Source organism: Podarcis pityusensis, assembly GCF_964106645.2.
Source record: "Podarcis pityusensis genome assembly, chromosome: 5".
In the NCBI taxonomy this organism is placed as follows: domain Eukaryota; kingdom Metazoa; phylum Chordata; class Lepidosauria; order Squamata; family Lacertidae; genus Podarcis; species Podarcis pityusensis.
Genome location: NC_138032.1, coordinates 87,271,731 through 87,290,794, shown reverse-complemented (window position 1 = coordinate 87,290,794; position 19,064 = coordinate 87,271,731). Strand labels below are relative to the sequence as shown.

The window sequence follows — 19,064 nt, the reverse complement described above, 5'->3', positions numbered from 1 at the left end:
TTAGGGCTTTAAAGGTCAGCACCAACACTTGGAATTGTGCTCTGAAACGTACTGGGAGCCAGTGTATGTCTTTCAAGACTGGTATTATATGGTCTTGGCGGCATTAATTACAATCTAATAGCATGTGTAGCAGGTCATTTATATCCCACCAGAGTAAACACAATGGGAAAAGTGGATGAGGGAGGGGAAGCACCTTGCAGGAGCTGCCAGAGTGGCAAGGCAGCAGCTCTTCACAAGTCAGTCACATCAGTCAGTTTGGCACCTTTCAGAAGTTGGGAGATAGAGTAGCGCCAGAACCTACCCTGTAAAAGGTAAAGGGACCCCTGATCATTAGGTCCAGTCGTGACCGACTCTGGGGTTGCGGCGCTCATCTCGCTTTATTGGCCGAGGGAACCGGTGTACAGCCTCCGGGTCATGTGGCCAGCATGACTAAGCCGCTTCTGGCAAACCAGAGCAGCGCACGGAAATGCCGTTTACCTTCCCGCCGGAGCGGTACCTATTTATCTACTTGTACAGTGGTGCCTCGCAAGACGAAATTAATTCGTTCCGCGAGTTTTGTCGTCTTGAGATTTTTTTCGTCTTGCGAAGCACGGTGTCGGGAAAGTTTTGGAAAAGCTTCAAAAATCACCAAAGTCTTTAAAAACCTCAAAAAAGGCTACCACACCGCGTTCTAGGAGATGCTCCTCGAGTCGCAACTGTATTAACGGCGTTAAGAAAAAGGAAACAAACTTGCAAGACGTTTCCGTCTTGCGAAGCAAGCCCATAGGGAAAATCGTCTTGCGAAGCAGCTCAAAAAACAAAAAACCCTTTCGTCTAGCGAGTTTTTTGTCTTGCGAGGCATTCGTCTTGCGAGGTACCACTGTACTTTGATGTGCTTTCTAACTGCTAGGTTGGCAGGAGCAGGGACCGAGCAACGGGAGCTCACCCCATCGCGGAGATTCGAACCACCGACCTTCTGATCGGCAAGTCCTAGGCTCTGTGGTTTAACCCACAGCGCCACCTGCGTCCCTGAACCTACCCTGTACTTTTGTGTATTCAAGGGGAGACGTGACCAGGGGCAAGGCATGGGGGGGCGGGGGGCGCACACAATTTTTGAGCGGGCACAAGCCAGGTGCCCTCACCGCAGAGTGGCCTGATGCTCCTCTCTGCCCATCAAGGGTCGTGTTGGCCAGCCGGGCTCCCCTCTGTGCAGGCAGACAGTTGGCTCAGCACAGCCCCGCTAGGGGATGGGGTCGTTCCGGTGGCGAGGGCTGGCGAACCCACCCCGCTGGGGTGTCAGCAACTGATGCCGTGCTGCTGGATGTGACCTTTCTTGCCAAGGCAAAATGGAGCACAAGGGATTCTGGGCCTTCACTCCAACCACCACATTGCAGGTTGGGCTGAGAGTAGCCTACAATAACCCTCCAATATAGTTTACTGTTGCACCCCGTTGTGAGAAGGAGGGCAGCTTTCAGAAGCCCTGTAAAGTAACCCGCTGTGAAATTCCAACCCTGAGATAGTGCCACCGTCAGAAGTCCTCCCAGGCCAAACCCAATTAACTCAATCGCTTGCTGACTTGCATGCAGACTGGTTGCACTTTTAAAATTTTAAAATCTAAACAAAACTGTTTGTGAATTAAGAGCCAAATTAGAGCACGCAACCCATTTTTCATGGGGTTGTGTGTGTTTTTTCAACTCTCTTCGCCACAGGCTAAAACAGGAAACACCAGGCACTTCCAGGCTGTCACTTTATTGTGGGTGGGTTTCAATTCATACCAGAAAGTGGGCATTGCACAATTAGGGTGGATTTGGGCTCTTATGTAATAAACCTGCTTCTCCCCTATCTGCAAAAAATGAGACTTTTTGCAATAAGAAAGGGGGTTATGAAATGTACTGGAAAACGTGGGGTAACCATTGCTTGACTTAACCTCATTTAATCTGCATGAATATTCAATAAACATGTAACCTACCTGCAAACTTTGTCCAAATAAATCTGGATGTTCAGTAAACAGGTTGTCTGAAGTGACCACAAGCATGCACCCCAATTATACACTCTGCAACATTCTGTTTGCAAGGACCTGCTTGCTTAAATTCACATCATTTATAAATAAAGAACTAACAGGCAGCTCCCAGTCTATGATGTTATAGCTTTATGGAAAGCTTTCATTTGCTTAAAGGTAAAGGGGTAAAGGGACCCCTGACCATTAGGTCCAGTCGTGGCCGACTCTGGGGCTGCGGCGCTCATCTCGCTTTATTGGCCGAGGGAGCCGGCGTACAGCTTCCGGGTCATGTGGCCAGCATGACTAAGCCGCTTCTGGCAAACCAGAGCAGCGCACAGAAACGCCGTTTACCTTCCCGCCGGAGCGGTACCTATTTATCTACTTGCACTTTGATGTGCTTTCGAACTGCTAGGTTGGCAGGAGCAGGGACTGAACAACGGGAGCTCACCCCCTCGCGGGGATTCGAACTGCCGACATTCTGATCGGCAAGTCCTAGGCTCTGTGGTTTAACCCACAGAACCACCCGCGTCCCAGCATTCATTTGCTTACTTATTACTTATATGTCCAAGAAATCCAAGACTGCTCGGCCAGTTCTAAAGGTTGGTTGCTCCTACTGCTAAACAAAACTCATAGCTCCCTTCACTCTCTGGCAAAGGCAGGAAGACAACACTACTGGCACTACCATGGTGCAAGTCAGTAGAGCATGAGACTCTTAATCTCAGGGCTGTGGGTTTGAGCCCTGCGTTGTGCAAGAGAGTCCTGCGTTGCAAGAAGTTGGGACTAGAAGACCCTCACGGTCCCTTCCGAAGCTACAATTCTACGACTCAAAGTCAGAATGGCTTTGGCCAATGCCAAGTTCACAGATTTTATTTTTCAAATAGCAGCTTTCTCCAGGGGGTAGGATCAGCGGGCAAGACCCCAAGAAGTGCCCAAACCATGCCCAGCCACGTACAAGCATCATTCACCCTAGGCTACCAACCACACTTCCATTATTTACGGCTGAGGTATAATAAGCAGCCGGCACCGCCAGCCAAGCAAATTAACATGGAGGAATAGTGGCTGGATGGGATGAAGGAGCCTAGACGAAACCACAGACGTCCTGAATCATGCGAGAGAAACTAGCAATTGGCTAAATGCTGTAATTGGTCCCTACGACTGGGCCTGGAGCTGCAGTTTCTCAGGTGTACTGGGGGGAGGGGCTTCCTGTTGCTGGGTGCCCACATTCAAAATTCTAAGCATAGGGCTCCTTCCTTTTTCACAAGGCCGTGGCTTCATCTACGGTGCTCATCCAACCTGCTTTGTGTAAGCATAGCATAGCATCCAGTCCGCTTTGCTTGCCTTCTCGTCATTGCATCCATTGCTTCTATTTATGGTTTTATCCTTTACTGTTTTGTACAGCAAACCCTCCAAGTGTCCCTATTTTCCCGGGACGTCCTGATTTAGAGAAGCCGTCCCAGTTTCTGATTTGATCCCGGAATGTCCCACTTTTCCTTAGGATGCCCCTATTTTCATCAGAGAAATATTGGAAGGTATGACATTATCCTACCCCCGAGCCATCTGAAGGCAATCCTGTATAGGGAAGTTTTTTTTTAAAAAAATAATGTTTTATTATGTTATTATATATGTTGGAAGCTGCCCAGAGTGGTTGGGGCAACCCAGTCAGATGTGTGGTGGTATAAATAGCAAAATTGTCATTATGGAATGGGATGTCCCTGTTTTCATCAGAGAAATGTTGGAAGGTATGGTATAGTAATGTGGTTTAAAGCAAAATTTGAATTTCAATGAGGGTCTCTCACAATCTCTTAAAACTGAGTCCATGACCCTCTTGTCAAACCCATGTTTTTCTGTAAAATACATACTGTACATCATGCACTCAAGTTTCAAAACCAATTTAACATGTAACATGAGAAAAAGAGGTTACTGTTTGAGACCCCACCCTTGGGCTCATGTAACTAGTTCCATGATATATATTTTTTGGACCTGGCCTTTGTCTTCCAGTACAGTGGTACCTCAGGTTAAGAACTTAATTCATTCCAGAGGCCCGTTCTTAACCTGAAACTGTTCTTAACCTGAGGTACCACTTTAGCTAATGGGGCCTCCCGCTGGCGTCGTGCCACCACTGTGCAATTTCTGTTCTCATCCTGAAGTAAAGTTCTTAACCCGAGGTACTATTTTGGGGTTAGCAGAGTCTGTAACCTGAGGCATCTGTAACCTGAGGTACCACTGTACTGTAAATGATCTTGCCCTGTATGATCTTGTAGTATGTGGAAATTACCAAACAAAAACCCATTATTTACACAACTCCCCCCCCCCCCCCGCAAGAAGATCTAAATCATGTTTTGAAAAAAAGGATTGTAGGCTACCTGATCAAAAGTTTTGGATTTTGCCCCTAAGAGAAGTATAAAAGACCCGCCAAAAGACTTAACCCTCAGTGGCTAGGACCCACAACAGGATATGAGAGCTGCCCAACCAATTGGGAACACTGATCTCAGAGAGGGTTTGTTTTATTTGATACCTTCAGCTTTCACCCATAGTTTCTTCTGGGCGCTTCCCAACTGTTGATATTTTTGGGTGGCATTCAAACACATACTAGCGAACTCAGGCTGTGCAATTATTGTTCGTTGGGAAGCCTTGCGCAATGAACTCACTTCCTCAAAACACTGGACTTTTTGTGGAAAAGCCAAGTGAGAGTAAAACGCAGCGAAAAGTGAAGCGGGTAACATTTGCTTGATTCAGCATGGTCTAAACTCCCTGTGAACAAAAAATCTGAATGAATGCTCAATAAATAGTCGGACGACCACCACCACCCCTGGTAAATAAATCAGGATGCTTGATAAGAAGGTTGTCTGGAAGCGACCTTGCTGGTACTGTCTGCAGCAAAGCCCAATGAACTTTCAGACAGAGAAACACAAATCAAAAGGATTTGCAAGCATTTCTGAACTTGCAATACCTATGGACAGAGCTGGATGAGTATCACAGCAGAAGTCAAGATCAGGGAGAAACAGAGCGCCTCTTCTGTTTAGGTAGAACTCAACACAATCCTGAAAGAGGCCAATTCAGAAAACAGAAGCTCTCTTGAAGCAGCAGAAGGGACTGTCCTGACTTGCCCCTAAACAGCACACCAATGCAACAAAAGCATGGACCTCATAACCAAAACCAAACCCAGGGCTTGTATATTTTTGTAACTGCTATTTATTTTGTGATATTTTGGGAACCACCCTGGGATCACTATAAGCAAGGAAGTGCAGTCTGCAAACCTAGCTCATCATCTGCTTCTTCTGGACGCAACAGTTCTATATCAAAGCCACTCTTGCTACAGCTTGCCTGATCTCTTTTCCCCTAAGGAGCCCAAAACTGTATTTTAGTTGCGTAGCATTCCTGAGAAGAAGCTCACGTTGGCAGTGACCACCTGCTGATCTTCACAAACCAATGGGAACTTGCATTATCTTATGTATCCTCAACCACCAGCTTAAGGAAGCTGCCATTGTATTTCTGCTTTGCAGATTGGCAAGCGGAGGCAGATAATCATTGAAACAAGGTTGGAAGGGACCTCGAGGGTCATCAACTCCAAGCCCCAGAAAGGCATGGAAACTTATCTCCAATGTGGGGCTCAAATACATGACCCTGAGATTAGGAGATTCATGCTCTACAGGCTGAGCTATCCACAGGTAGATGCCAAACCCAAGCCAAACAACAGGAAGACATGACTACGTGTGAATTCTGAAGAATTCAATAGCAGACATGTACTCCCAGTGTTGTAACTCCTGCTGGTTGCCTTAGGAGCTTTCGAGGCAGTAGCTCATGCAACGCTGTTCTCGAAATTAATGCAAACTGGCTGAGATACAAGTGCTGTCACATGGGCTGACAGACAATAAACAACAGCTAATGATCAACAGAAGGGAAGTGTGGGTGGGGGAGCAGAAGGCCTTTCTTAAGGAAACACCCAGAGTGGGAGAAGAGGTCTCACCTCACCACCAACTCTGAAAATAAGGTTGCATCAACAAAGTAGCTGCCGCAAGGATTTTTTGTTATCTTTTATTAACAGGGTCGCTTCAAAGGAGGGAACCCACTGGAATAAGGTGCTCTGTTGTATTTAAGGGAACTGTGATGCTCTGCAGTAAGAAGCAGGTATGGAACAGATGTGGCATGCCACCTAAAGCAGTCCGAAAAGAGCCAGTCCAAAAGGGTATGGTTTTTTGGTTTTGGTTTTTACAAAACTAGCCTGTGAAACACAGCGCCTCTTCAATGTGTGCTAAAGTATATATACAGCTCTGCACCTGTTCATCCAAAACTGGCCCCGCAGGCGCTCATGCTCCTAGGACCTAGGCCAAAAACCTCCACTGCTTGTGCTTGCAAGTTGGCCACATAAAATAGGGGACCTCTGGCCAGCCTCCCCAGAAATGCCTTGCAGCACAGTATATTGGCGGGAGTGATAGGCAAGTCACCTATGGCTTGTATCAACACTGACTCAGAAATAAACCAAGTTGCTTCTTGCCAAAAACCAGGGAGTAGTTTGGCTTATTAACAAGCCAAAAGCGAATCCCTTGCCCTATGAAGCTCCAACCTACCCGCTCCCTCCTCACTTTTGTGAATCCTTCTGAAGTCTTTGCCCACTTTCTTGCAAACTCTACTCAGCATCTGGGAATGGCAGCAGCCAACACTCCAGGAACAGTGTTCGAATTTTGCCAGGCGTATTTTGCACCTGGCTAACAGCCACTTGGGACATGGGTGGCGCTGTGGGTTAAACCACAGAGCCTAGGACTTGCCTATCAGAAGGTCGGCAGTTCGAATCCCCGTGACGGGGTGAGTGCTCGGTCCCTGCTCCTGCCAACCTAGCAGTTCGAAAGCACATAAAAGTGTAAGTAGATAAATAGGTACTGCTCCAGCAGGAAGGTAAACGGCATTTCCGTGTGCTGCTCTGGTTCGCCAGAAGCGGCTTAGTCATGCTGGCCACATGACCCGGAAGCTGTACGCCAGCTCCCTCGGCCAATAAAGCAAGATGAGTGCCGCAACCCCAGAGTCGGCCACAACTGGACCTAATGGTCAGGCGTCCCTTTACCTTTAACAGCCACTTGCAACCAAGTGAAGATGCCCGGGCGCCAGGATGACACCATCTAGAGGTGGCTGCCTGGGCTTCCTTGGAGCTTGACCATTTTCACACGCTAACAACACACCCTGCAAAATTCTATCTGTTATATTTTATCTGCCCAGTCAGAATGAATTTCAGGAACCATCTTGGGTTTTCATGCGAGAGGGGGCTTATTATTTGTTCCTCATCTGAAACTCTGGAGAACTGCTGCCGGCCAGTGTAGGCGATACAGAGGTAGACGGTCCATGGCCTGACTCAAAATGCAGCTTCCTATGTCCCTATATACTTGGAGTTATTTGAATATTTGCATCTTGCTCCCTCCCTAGCCAGACAACCCAAACGCGTTGTCTTGCAGCTAACGAACGGCAGGCAACAGTCTCCTTACAACCAGACAAGACAGATTCAACAAGATACCAATCAGTCAGGTTGAGGCAGCCTTCCTCAGGCAGCACATTACAGAATATCTGTAAAGGGCAGCCAGTTGTAATTTAGTTTAGCCGCATATTTTGACAATGCAGATTTCCTGCCTGAGGCACCGCAAATGTTTTGAGGCAACCGTCTGCCTCTCCTGCATTGTCCAGAATTGACAAGAAGCCTAGAAAGTGATTCAGCTTGGAAGAATCTGCTAACTAAACACACCAATCAAGGGTAGGCAGCCATCTGGTAGTGACAGGCAACCCTGAGCCCCACCGGGAGGCCAGACAGGTTGCTTGATCTTTTAGTCCCAGGCGAAACCAGTAGCCCAACACTATGCATGCTTACTCAGAAGTAAATCCCACTAATCCATAGGATTTACTCTCAAAGCCAGGCAAACAATGGCGACTGTGCATGTTTCCAGGGAAGGGCTTAATGTTTTGAACAGGTCAAGGAAATTATCAGGGTTCTTGACAACAAGGTGTTCTTGCTGCTGCTGTTGTTGTTGTTTTTTAAACTATGTGGGTATTTCCCTCAGAAAGGGTAAAAGGTCACAGGAGCCAACTCCTAGGGGCCAAGGTACTTTCAGCCGCCCCCAATAAAATATTTGAGCCTCCGCCCCCCGGGTTGATGGGCATTGCCATTCAAATATTGTATGTGTCCCTAGTTTTGTGATAGATTATGTGGGGTGGAGCTTACCTGTCCGCCCTCCCAATATTTTATTCAAGTTGGCACCCCTGAGCAAGGGAAAATGCATGGGTCAATATTTACCAGACACTGGAGGGACCTTTCGGCAGTGAACATGGACCACTGGTACCAAACTGCATGGGAAACAGCGCTACTAGAAAGACTAATCAGCAGACTGAATCTATCATGGGATCAAACAAAGAAGGAGGCCTTCCCCCTTGTGTGGCTCCTCTTTATCACATACAAAGGCCAACAAGACAATGACCCCCTCCCCTGCCCTAACAACTATGAATCAATAGGGCTAACTTAACCTCACACACAAACAAAACACCCTGCAACCAGTCAACTGCAACTAACCATAACTTGGGCCCTCTGATCACTCGCTCTGCCAGCAAAAATAAGACACCTACCCATGCGATGCGGACAAAAAAATCTCCACTCATACACTATGTAAATAATGGAAGTCCCTCACCCTCTCTGCTTTCACCCCTCTTTCTCTGTTTTCTCCTTTCTCCCTCCCCACCTCTCTTCCTTCATCAACCCCACATTGCTACAAAAAACGTCTCAAACTGACTGTAATGGACCTGTGTGAAGGATTTTGTTATTTGAAAACAGAGACACTGAGTGTACTTATGGAAAATCTTTCAATTGCTTCACAATTTTGCCTGCACAAAGTTTGTGGGGAGGTTAAACAGTGACCGGCTGCGTACCGAACATTTGCTCCAATCTGTTTTCCAGGAGGGTATATGACACAGGGTCAAGCGGTTTGTTCTGCCACACGTTCCAGCGCCTTTTCATGTCACTTTTCTTATGGCAAGAAGTCCAGTTGGGGGGGGGGGAATCAGGCTTGTTGAGTAAGGGTGCCAAACCAACTTTAATGGAGGCTTAGGATATATCTTGTTCTTAGCTAGCCTCCTCCTTCTTAGGCTTTTGAGATCAATGCTTTTTTATCGCAATAGCTACTGAAAAAGCTCAGCTGCAGAGTATAGACTTCAGGAGTTCCTGTAAAATTCTGAAGTTGGGCAGTGGAACGCTGAGCACCTTCCACTCTTGTAAGAAACCAACTACCCCTGGAGCTCCTTGGGTAAATGCCAGCTGACAATGGGAAGCTGGCTTTTAAGCTGCCAGTTTCTAAAATGTCTATAGCCCCATCCTTTGCATGTCTTGGGTGCAGTACTAATATATATATATATATATATATATATATATATATATAGTTCACTTGTGGGTCTCTAAACCCCTGTAGGCAGGGGCAAAGGATTTATTTAGCTGTTCTGTGATTTCCCCCATGCCCCTCCCTTTGCACCTTTTTTCATCTTAACAGCTGCATTTTTAAAGAAGTCTCAATTATTTAGCCTAAGCACCTTTAGAGGCGCTCTTTTGTCATTCCTTCTGATTTGCCATATAATTGGTTTGCACTTGTTCTGCCAGTCCTTCATTTGGCAAGGCTTTCACTTCTGTAAAAAGCAGTTACCTTGCCTTTGGATGACCATCTGTCATGCTGAGATTCCTGCCTTGCAGGGAGTTAGACTAGATGACCCTCGCGGTCCCTTCCAACTCCACAATTCTAACCCAATTGCAGGATGAAGTAAATTGAATTTACCAGTAGCTGATTGACTCCCGGTCAAACATTGAAAACTTTGTAAATGAAAGAGACAGAGGAGAAATGCACTTAAAAACCTCTGCTTAAAAAACTCTAAGGAAGGAGAGACCACAACCTCCAGAGGGAGACCGTTCCACTGTCCAACAGCTCTTACTACCAGAGAGTTCTTCCTGATGTTTTGTCGGAATCTCCTTTCTCCTTTCATTGCTTTGATGCAATGTCCAAACATCTCTGGCCAAACGAATCAGAATCAGTGCTCAGTACACCCGGGGCGTCATCCAACGCGTGCGCAAAACTGCGCGAAAACAAAAATAAGGTTAGAATGTGTTAAGATAATTATAGGATAGAAAACAGAGGAAGATGGAAAGGAATTGCTGAAACAATTAACAGAAGTGGAATACAAAAAGGGAGGTGTGAGGAGGTCGTGGAAACAAGTGAATGAAAGATAAGATAATGAAATTGTTTGATGTGTTTTAAAGGGGTCTTGTTTTTGTTTTGTTAGTTTCATGTGTTAGTGTTTTGTAGTGATTTTGTATTGTATTGTATTGTGGTTTTTTAATGTTTTTTTGTAGTGTTGTGTTTAAACTGTTGGAAAATTAATAAATATTATTTTTTTAAAAAACTGCGCGAAAACAAATCCGGAGGAATGCTTGATAAGCATGTCGTCGGGAAGACACCTCGGGCACGCACCAGGAGCGCGCATCGCACTACTGTATAAGCAGCACTCTGGAAACATGTGGCAGGCTGGGCGCATTTCCGGGCGGACGAGGCACAAACACACGACACGCAAAGCATCCTTCCACGCCGATGCTGCCCTCCAGCCTAACAGGTCTCAGCCCTGAAACTTTCCACTGGCACTGGCTCACTTCCACCCCGCCTTGCACGGGTGGAGGAGAAGCGGAGGCGCTTTTTCGAGCAGCTCCGAGGCTGGGGCCATGCGAGGAGATGCGAGGGCCATCCCCGGCTCCGTCCCGAGGGCAGGCTCGCGGGCGCAGGGCCGAGCGGAGAGGCCAGGCCAGGGGAAGCCGCGAAGAAGCAGCGGCAACCACGGCTCCGGAGCGCAGCGCAGCCCGCCACCTTCGCCTCCCCCCGGCGGCGCCGGAGCCCCAAGAGCCGCTCGGGGCAGAAACGCCGCTGGCTGGAAGCGTGGCGCGCGGGTCCGCTGGTGAGGGTCCCTTCCCGCCCCGTCCTGTGTTACTCACACGATCCACATGCCGGTGATGCTGAAGGCGGGCAAGGCGATAGGCAGGATCGCCCAGGCGGGCATTTTGGGGCGGAGGCGCGCCCGACAGGGGGAGCTCGCCCGCCCGCCCAGCCAGCGTCCGGTGGGCGCCAGGAGGGAGTCGGCTGCAGCGCGCCTGGCGCCGGCCCCTACCAAGGCCCTCGGCCCCTTGCGCAGCGGACTGACTGGAGCGCGGGACGACGACGACGGCGCCAAAGTCGGCGGGGCTCCAGCCCAGCGGCGGCGGCGGCGGCCAAAGCGTAACTTCCCGCCCCCCGAGGAGGAGGAGCGAGGCCGGCATGGGACGGGGCGACCCCGCCTCGGGGGCCGGTCTCCGCGCGCTGCCCGCCCCGGCTTGGAGAGGTCGGGGAAGGGAGAGCTCGGGGCGCGCTCGTCTTCGCCTCAGCGCAAGGGAGAGGCTGTGCCTTTCCTGAGGAGAGCGAGAGGCGCGCCAGAAAGCGCCCTTCTTCGGCAAAAGAGGCTCTCCGTCTCTCCCCCTCAAGGCCTGGTTTGTGCTTTTCGCGCTTGCGGCCCGGCGAGGCTTGGAAAGTTACCAGAGAGGGGGAAGTTGAGTTGGCGCTGCTTCTGGCAAATACGCGTGTGAGGGGAGAGCGTAAGAAAGTTGTCGGGAGACCGAGACAGACCATTGGTCCAGGCGCAAGGTTACCCCAAACTTGGGTCGCCGTCTGATTTTTTGGGACTACAACTCCCATCATCCCTAGCTAGCAAGACCAGTGGTCAGGGGTGATGGGAATTGTAGTTCCAAATCCCAAAGTTTGTTGTTGTTTTTTAATGGTATTTATTAAAATTTCAAAAGAAAAAGATTACATTAATAAGAAAAATAACAATAAAGAAAGAAAAATACAAAGTACAAGGAAGAAAAAACAGTTAAAAACAATTCCATCTTTTCATCACTTCTCTTACGTTTACTTGTTTCCCGGACCTCCTCATACCCCCCTCTTTTGTATTCCAATTCAATTTGTTAATCCAGCAATTCCTTTCCCTCCTTTTTAATCTTGATCTTTAATCTTGATATATTATAACATTAAATTTTTACGTATTAAAAACCAATTTTTCCATATTCTTTTATACAGTACCAGTACATCTAGAAACCACTTAACTTCAATCCAACATCATTCTAACATTCATTAATTTTGCAATATTTCTGTAAATAGTCTTTAAATTTCTTCCAATCTTCTTCCACCGACTCTTCTCCCTGGTCTCGGATTCTGCCAGTCATCCAAATCCCAAAGTTTGGGAGACACTGGTCCAGAGTTTCACGGAGTGGGAGCGGTTTCCTCAGCTGCATCTGAGGATGCCGGGGCTTGAACCTACAGTCCTGCCGCACTCCCGCAAAGAAACTTTGGTTTTAATCTCTCTCTCTCCACACACACACACACACACACACACGGATGTAGTGGCCTGGCCTAGCCAAGACTAGGGCAGGGTTTTTTTCTTTAAAGTGCTGCCACTTTCTCCATTTGGTTACAGGTGGGTTGGAGACTGTGGATTCAGTCAGGGTATGATGGTGATTACTTACCTACCCAGTTTATCAAAAGGTCCCAGGACAGGAGTGAACTCCTAGAGGCTGAGGTCCCTTCGGCCTCCCCAATAAAATATTTAAGGGGGTCAGGCCCCACCAAAGTTGATGGGAATTGCCATTCAAATAGTGGGCCTGTATCATGTCTTGTGGGACTTAGCTTCTCCCCCCCCCCCCAAAAAAAAAAATAGTTCAACCTGCAGGACAGGTTACACGTTGCAGCAATTAAAAATTATAGCGCTGAAAATCATTTGAAACAACTTATATGGATAGATCTGCCAAGTCTAGGTGGTAGTGCCCTACTGCTCCTTCCTGGGTGAGAGCAGGGCTCTGGCATTTTAGCCACCTCAACACTCTACAGTGTAGTACCTGTCCTGTCCTGGTAGACGGGTTGTCCAACATGCCCCCCTCCCTAGCTCTCGTTGTGCCTTCCCAAAGCTGGGTAAGCAAGGCTTTGGGAAGAGGCATGAGGGCTGTGACAACTGACAAGGACCTCTTGGGATAGCTCCGTTGATAGAGCCCGGGACTCTTAGTACCAGGCTCATGAGTTTGAACCCCACATTGGGCCAAATATTCCTGCATTGCAGGGGGCTGGACTAGATGACCATTGTGGTCCCTTCCAATTCTGTGATTCTATGACTCCCTCCTAAAGTCTAGTTAACACTTTGTCAGGAAAGAGGTGGGAGGGCTCCAGGACCCTGCCAGAGCCTCACACACCCAGTACCTCAGCTGGCTTTGGGAAGGCAGTGCAAGGGCTGAAAGATGGGAGGGTCAAATTTTGGCCTGGCTCCTTCCCCCCAACCCCCGCCACACAACAAGGCAGTGTGTGTCAGGAGGGAAAAGTAGGCAAACTATCCCCATGCCCACCCCCACTAACCCCCCCTGGCCTATCACCCACTATTCCAACACGCAGCACAAAACCTCCAGATAAAAACCTGGCAAGCCAAAGGTCTACACTGTCTAAAACACTTCTGCAAAAACAACAAATCCATGCCAACACAGGAAATACAGGACAAACTAGGGGACACCTAAATACCTTGGCTAACACACCATCAATTTCATGCCTTCTTAAACAAATGATGACGACGACGATGATTGCAGTGCGTGGCCTGTGGGTTTTGTGTCAAAGTGGGATGTGGGTGGCGCTGTGGTCTAAACGACAGAGCCTAGGGCTTGCCGATCAGAAGGTCGGCGGTTCGAATCCCCGCGACGGGGTGGGCTCCCATTGCTCGGTCCCTGCTCCTGCCAACCTAGCAGTTCGAAAGCACGCCAGTGCAAGTAGATAAATAGGTACCGCTCCAGCGGGTAGGTAAACAGCGTTTCCGTGCGCTGCTCTGGTTCTCCAGAAGCGGCTTAGTCATGCTGGCCACATGACCTGGAAGCTGTACGTCAGCTCCCTCGGCCAATAAAGCAAGATGAGCAGCGTAACCCCAGAGTCGTCTGCGACTGGACCTAACGGTCAGGGGTCCCTTTACTTTTACTCTTGTGGCCCCACTTGGTATGAAATGTTGGACTGCCCTGTGGTACACCTTCAGGGATAGTGGCAAAACGCTTAAGCATCTCAGAGATGCTTAGCTGTGTAAATCTCTTACTAAACTGAAGACAGAACACTACACGTATAGGTGTAACTCATCAAAGCCCTAGTTCCATGGGAAGGCATATGCTACATGCATGGTCATCTTGACACATCCGCAGGCCCAAGTATTCTCAGACTGGAGGGGAGGAACCAAAGGAATTAAGACCTGGATCTTTCAGCAGTCTCTTCCCTGCTCCCAGCCACACTTTTAAAAGTAACTGCCATCTGAGAGTAAATTCTGCCTAGCTCATTCACTTCAAATTATTTTGTAAGAAAAAAGACTAATACATATACTGTAACAATAAGTAAATATTAACTCACAACTGGGGAGAAAAGAATTAAGCCGCCCATCCCATGTATTGTGACTAAAACCAAAACCCTACACTGCAGTTATGCTTGAAAAGAGTTTTCTATCAGTGCCAATGGAAGCAGAGTGCTATTGGGGGTGGTCCCCAAAGGCGGAGCCCCAGCTATTTGCACCAAGTCCCAGATCTTTTTCCCCTTCCCCTCCCTTAAAAAAGAGAGACTTTGCCTCAGGTGGCAAATTGTCTTGGATTGGCCCTGTTTGGGTAGGGCAATCAACTCTCCGTTTATTATGTGGAGGCTGCACTGTGATTCCAACATATCCCACCTTCAATATCCAATAAAGTACACAGACCCCCAAATTGCTAACCTTCTCCCCCACTTTCATTAGTTGAGTCTTGCAGAATTCAGCACCAAAGGCATCCTAAGGATCCCCCAACCCAAGCATAGAGAGCCTGGGTCCTTCTGTTGTTGGAGAATTCCCATCAGACCCTGTTAGTGTGGGCTGGTCAGGGATGATGTTAGCTAGAGAGTACAGCTTCATCATCCCAGCCCTTTTTTAAATCCAGACTGCCATATTTAAAGACATGGGGAAAGGAAGCAACTTGTTTCTTACCATTTCTTACCCACCCGCCCCCATTCAGGATCTATCTGACGTCTAAGCCAGGTCAATGTTCCAGAATTACTCCACACACAGCCCAAGAAGGGGGACATCCAAGGCATAATGGAACAGGTTTAGCAACATTTAATGTCTCTTCCAGCAGACCCAAAAGCCAGTCAGACTTTGTGGGCTGTTCTATAATCACTAGACTACACTTCTATTCCCCCTGCTATTTAACCCACCACCCTCGCATCCCTTCCATCCATTTCCATTTTGACTATAACGCCAGGAAAGAGATCACACCTTCCAGGTCCACAAAGAAAAGTAGAAGGGTTTTGGTGGACCTCTTTGTAGATTCTTTCGTTCGCTGTCAGAGGTTCCCCACAAGGAGAAAAGTCTGTCTCCATGGCTGGCGCAGCAGCAGCAGCTTGACCTCACATCCTATACATTCCTTAAGGAGGAGGCGGCTGTGCCATAAAGCATGGTGGCACAAGCATGGGAAAACACAGTGAAAATGAAAACACACACAAAAGGAAGAAAACACAGATGCCGAGTGTTTCCAAATGGCCAGTTTATTATGGTTTGTTTGCAGGGAGGTTAGATGATATTGCATCAAATCAAGCATCCTTCGACACTTTCCAGTGGATTTCTCCACCACTTTCCTTATTGCAAAATGCCCGTTCTTTGGGGGATGCGGGTTCGTTGTATAGGAGCTCCAAATTCATTGTACTTGTGCAACCTGAATTTGCCAGTATGCAAAACAAAAACAAAAAACAGCAACAGTCTGGAAACACCCCTGGTTCCTCTTGAACCTTAAATCATAAATAAACTTGACCATAAATCATTGTGGTGCTCAAATAAAATCAGGGAAGATGTGAGCCCACCCCTTGGAAGATGCCTTGTGCAGGATTTTCCCATGTGTGTGCCTGCATAGTCTACAAAGGGCACAGATCATCACACTCTTCAGCTGCAAAGGCCATTGAATATTAAACGCACAAGAGAGACTACTTGTCCAACTTGAATGAACATTTATGCTGGTTCTCCAGACCCTCTAGTGGTCATCTTTAATTATGAATATAGTAGTGTTAGTCCATTAGTAGCCTCCAGATGTTGGTCTGTAACTTACATCAGCCTCAGGCAGCATAATAGCCAATGGTTGGGGTGATCAGAATTTTAGTGAACAGTAACTGGAGGGCAGCACAGAGTCTACCCCTGTTCAATAGTTTAATGCAGCAATAGCCCTGAAACTCCTGAGGAGCAATAAGCAAATTTCATGGTAGCCACCCTCTATGCTGCACCACACACAATGTCTTCTCTGGTGGAAAAGTGCAACATGTTGAAGTTGACTGCTCAGGGAATATACCTCCAGCAGGTGAAGGTTTAAAGGATCCAGTTGCACATTTAATCAGATACAGCAGATCTTTGAAAAAAAGCCATCACAAATTCAGTTACCTTGTATTCTTGTGTGCACTATGGAAGACCTACCCAGTCACATTACTTTGCCCTTACAGAGCCATGTTTCTAGCTGTCAGGAAGGCCAGCTCTTTTTGGTGTTGTTCAAGCATAGATTCCACTCTTTGCCAAGAGCTCTGTGGCAGAGGTACACAACGCCATCATCTCCACTGTCAAAATAGGTACCTCTACCAGCTATAATCTCTGAACAATGTTGCTGACTTTTAAAGTTTCCTTAGCCAGTTCTTCAATAAGGGCAGAAATACACAGCCGTAGTTTAATTGCCCAAGAAAAGAGCTTACAGGTAGACACTAATCTTCTGACTTTACTGTCAGAGGAGGGAGTTCCCTAAAAGTAGTGTTAACTGACAAAACAAAATCCAGGCTTTGTAGCACAAACAGTGCAAAAGATTGGCATGAGTTCTGATAGGTGCTTTCCTATCTGGTCCACAGCGCAGCATCCCTTCCTCCACCCCAAATGCATGTTTTGGGTACTTCCTCATTCCATATCCTTCTCTTTATTATACTAGAACTCTGCACCACTCAATGACACTTGATTGAATAAGTATCCTGCATCCACTGCCAAACAACACGTAACACACATAGAGAACTCACTGCCACATATTGTGTTGATGGTCACTCGCCTGGCCAACACTTAAAAGAGGATCAGGCAAACTGATCCAAGCCTATCAGTTGTTATTAAGCCACAACCACAAACTAGAATCTCCATTTTCAGAGACAGCATAACTCAGAACACCACTTGCTTGGGCAGGGGCAACTAACAAAAGGAGAGAGGGGTGTTGTTTTCTTACCCTACATGTCAGATTCCTGGATAAATCTCTGGGCAGTGTTGGTAACTATTAGATCCGCCCTTTGTCTGATTCAGTGGAACTCTTGTAACATAGAATTAATTGCTACAAGATGTAGTAATGACCACAAGCAGAGATGACTGCTTTAAAAAGTCTCTGCTATCAGCCGCAATAGCTGAACGACAGTTCAGTTTGCAAGCAGAATACTCCAGAATGCTCTATGCATCTTCATTCCCTTCTGGTGATCTTCCATCGGCATCCAAGTTTCTGTTGTGATAAGTGGAATGCTGAACTACATGGACCTTGCTCTGATCCTGCAAGACAGCCTTTGTATTCATGGGTAAATATTCTGCAAATAACTGCTGACTCTTAAAAGCAAACAAATGTTTCGGGGACAATCCTCTTGTTCACATTTGTCTTTACCCTAAGCAACTATACCTCATTCTTCCTGCACCAGTTGTTGCATTTTCAAACTGCAATTACTTTCAATGCACATAACGATTAAAATACATTAATAGGGTGATTGGAGCTGATCACAAGCGTCTTGTCAAACACACACATTGAGCTGGAAAGAAACTGCACTCTTTGGGTCATTTGTATAAGCAGAGAGGATCCCTATGCTTACTTCAGCAAACTCTGGATGTTCTTATCAGGTAGAGGCTGAACACAAACCTGTGATACAACAGTTTCATAGCAATGGATTGCACTAATAAATGTTTTCTCCAGCTGGGATGTTACAACTATGTAGACACGTTTTGTGAAAGTGGCCTTTTAATGCTACTCTAGTTCAAAAGTGTATCAGGAATTTCAGCAGTTTTAAGGTGGGAAAGATTCAGTAACAGGCTTAATGGTGGTCTACATACTCGGTAGAATGGAACAGTGTGGAGGATGCTGTATGTATGGCTTCCCTATGAGGGATTGACAAACCTTCTCATTCTCGGTTTCTCCGAGTTTGTCATCTTTACAATCTTAAGTTCAGTTTGTTCAATCTTCACATATGCTTGCATTTTTTTACAAAAAGAATATCTGTGAAAATTCATAACACTTTGGTGCATTTATACCCACGCATCCATTTCTCTATGCCATTTTGCCTAACGTACAAATTTTTGCAAGCAATCTGTCTTAGCAGAATGCCATTGCCAATGTTCTTTCCCGCTTATATAGACAGACATGTTTGCACGCACATCTTTGTAATATGTGCACTAATATGGGCAATTGGGAGACCAGCTGGTATCACACAGAGGGGCAGACTTGACCCCGAAGCCTTCATAATTGCTAATCCCTACTTTACAGTGACAGAAATTGGATTCTAGCCACACTGCGATTGAAGGCAACAATTTTGTGGTACACACACACACACAAATCTGTATTCCTTCCTAACTGCAACCTAGGAGTGCTTTGCCAAGTCTCAAGTGTGAGAAAGGGGAGAGGGGGATGTTGAGGGGAAACAGCCCCCTGGCCATTCATCCTGACACCACCCCCCTCCCCAAGTAATGTTTGCTTATTACTGGCTTGGAGTAACTGGCTGTCTTGCCTAATCTCCTTTTCAGTGCATTGCAGGCAGTACTGTCGGGAAAGGCAGAATAGACTGAGGCGGTAGAGAGGAAGGCACTCCAGGCTGTGCACTCCATGTGCTCACGGGATGCACATGCTCCACCGCAACATGCCTGAGTGGGCATCAAGCAGATTGGTGAGTGAGGAGCAGGGTGGTGTCAACGGACTGTATGCGCCACCATGTGGGCTTACCTAATGGCAACAATAGACAATTGGCCATCTGCAGCGCCTCCACCA

At 47.3% G+C, this 19,064-nt stretch overlaps 1 protein-coding gene across 1 annotated transcript in view; it reads right to left on the bottom strand.

Moving 5' to 3' along the window:
• NFKB2 (nuclear factor kappa B subunit 2) overlaps positions 1 to 11,125 on the bottom strand; it is an 83,186-nt gene extending 72,061 nt beyond the window's left edge. The window contains exon 1 of the mRNA XM_081006379.1: positions 10,974 to 11,125. Within this exon, the coding sequence (XP_080862505.1) occupies positions 10,974 to 11,038 (65 nt within the window). The 5' untranslated portion in view covers positions 11,039 to 11,125. The remainder of the gene's footprint in view (positions 1 to 10,973) is intronic.
• Between the last annotated feature and the right edge of the window lie 7,939 nt (positions 11,126 to 19,064).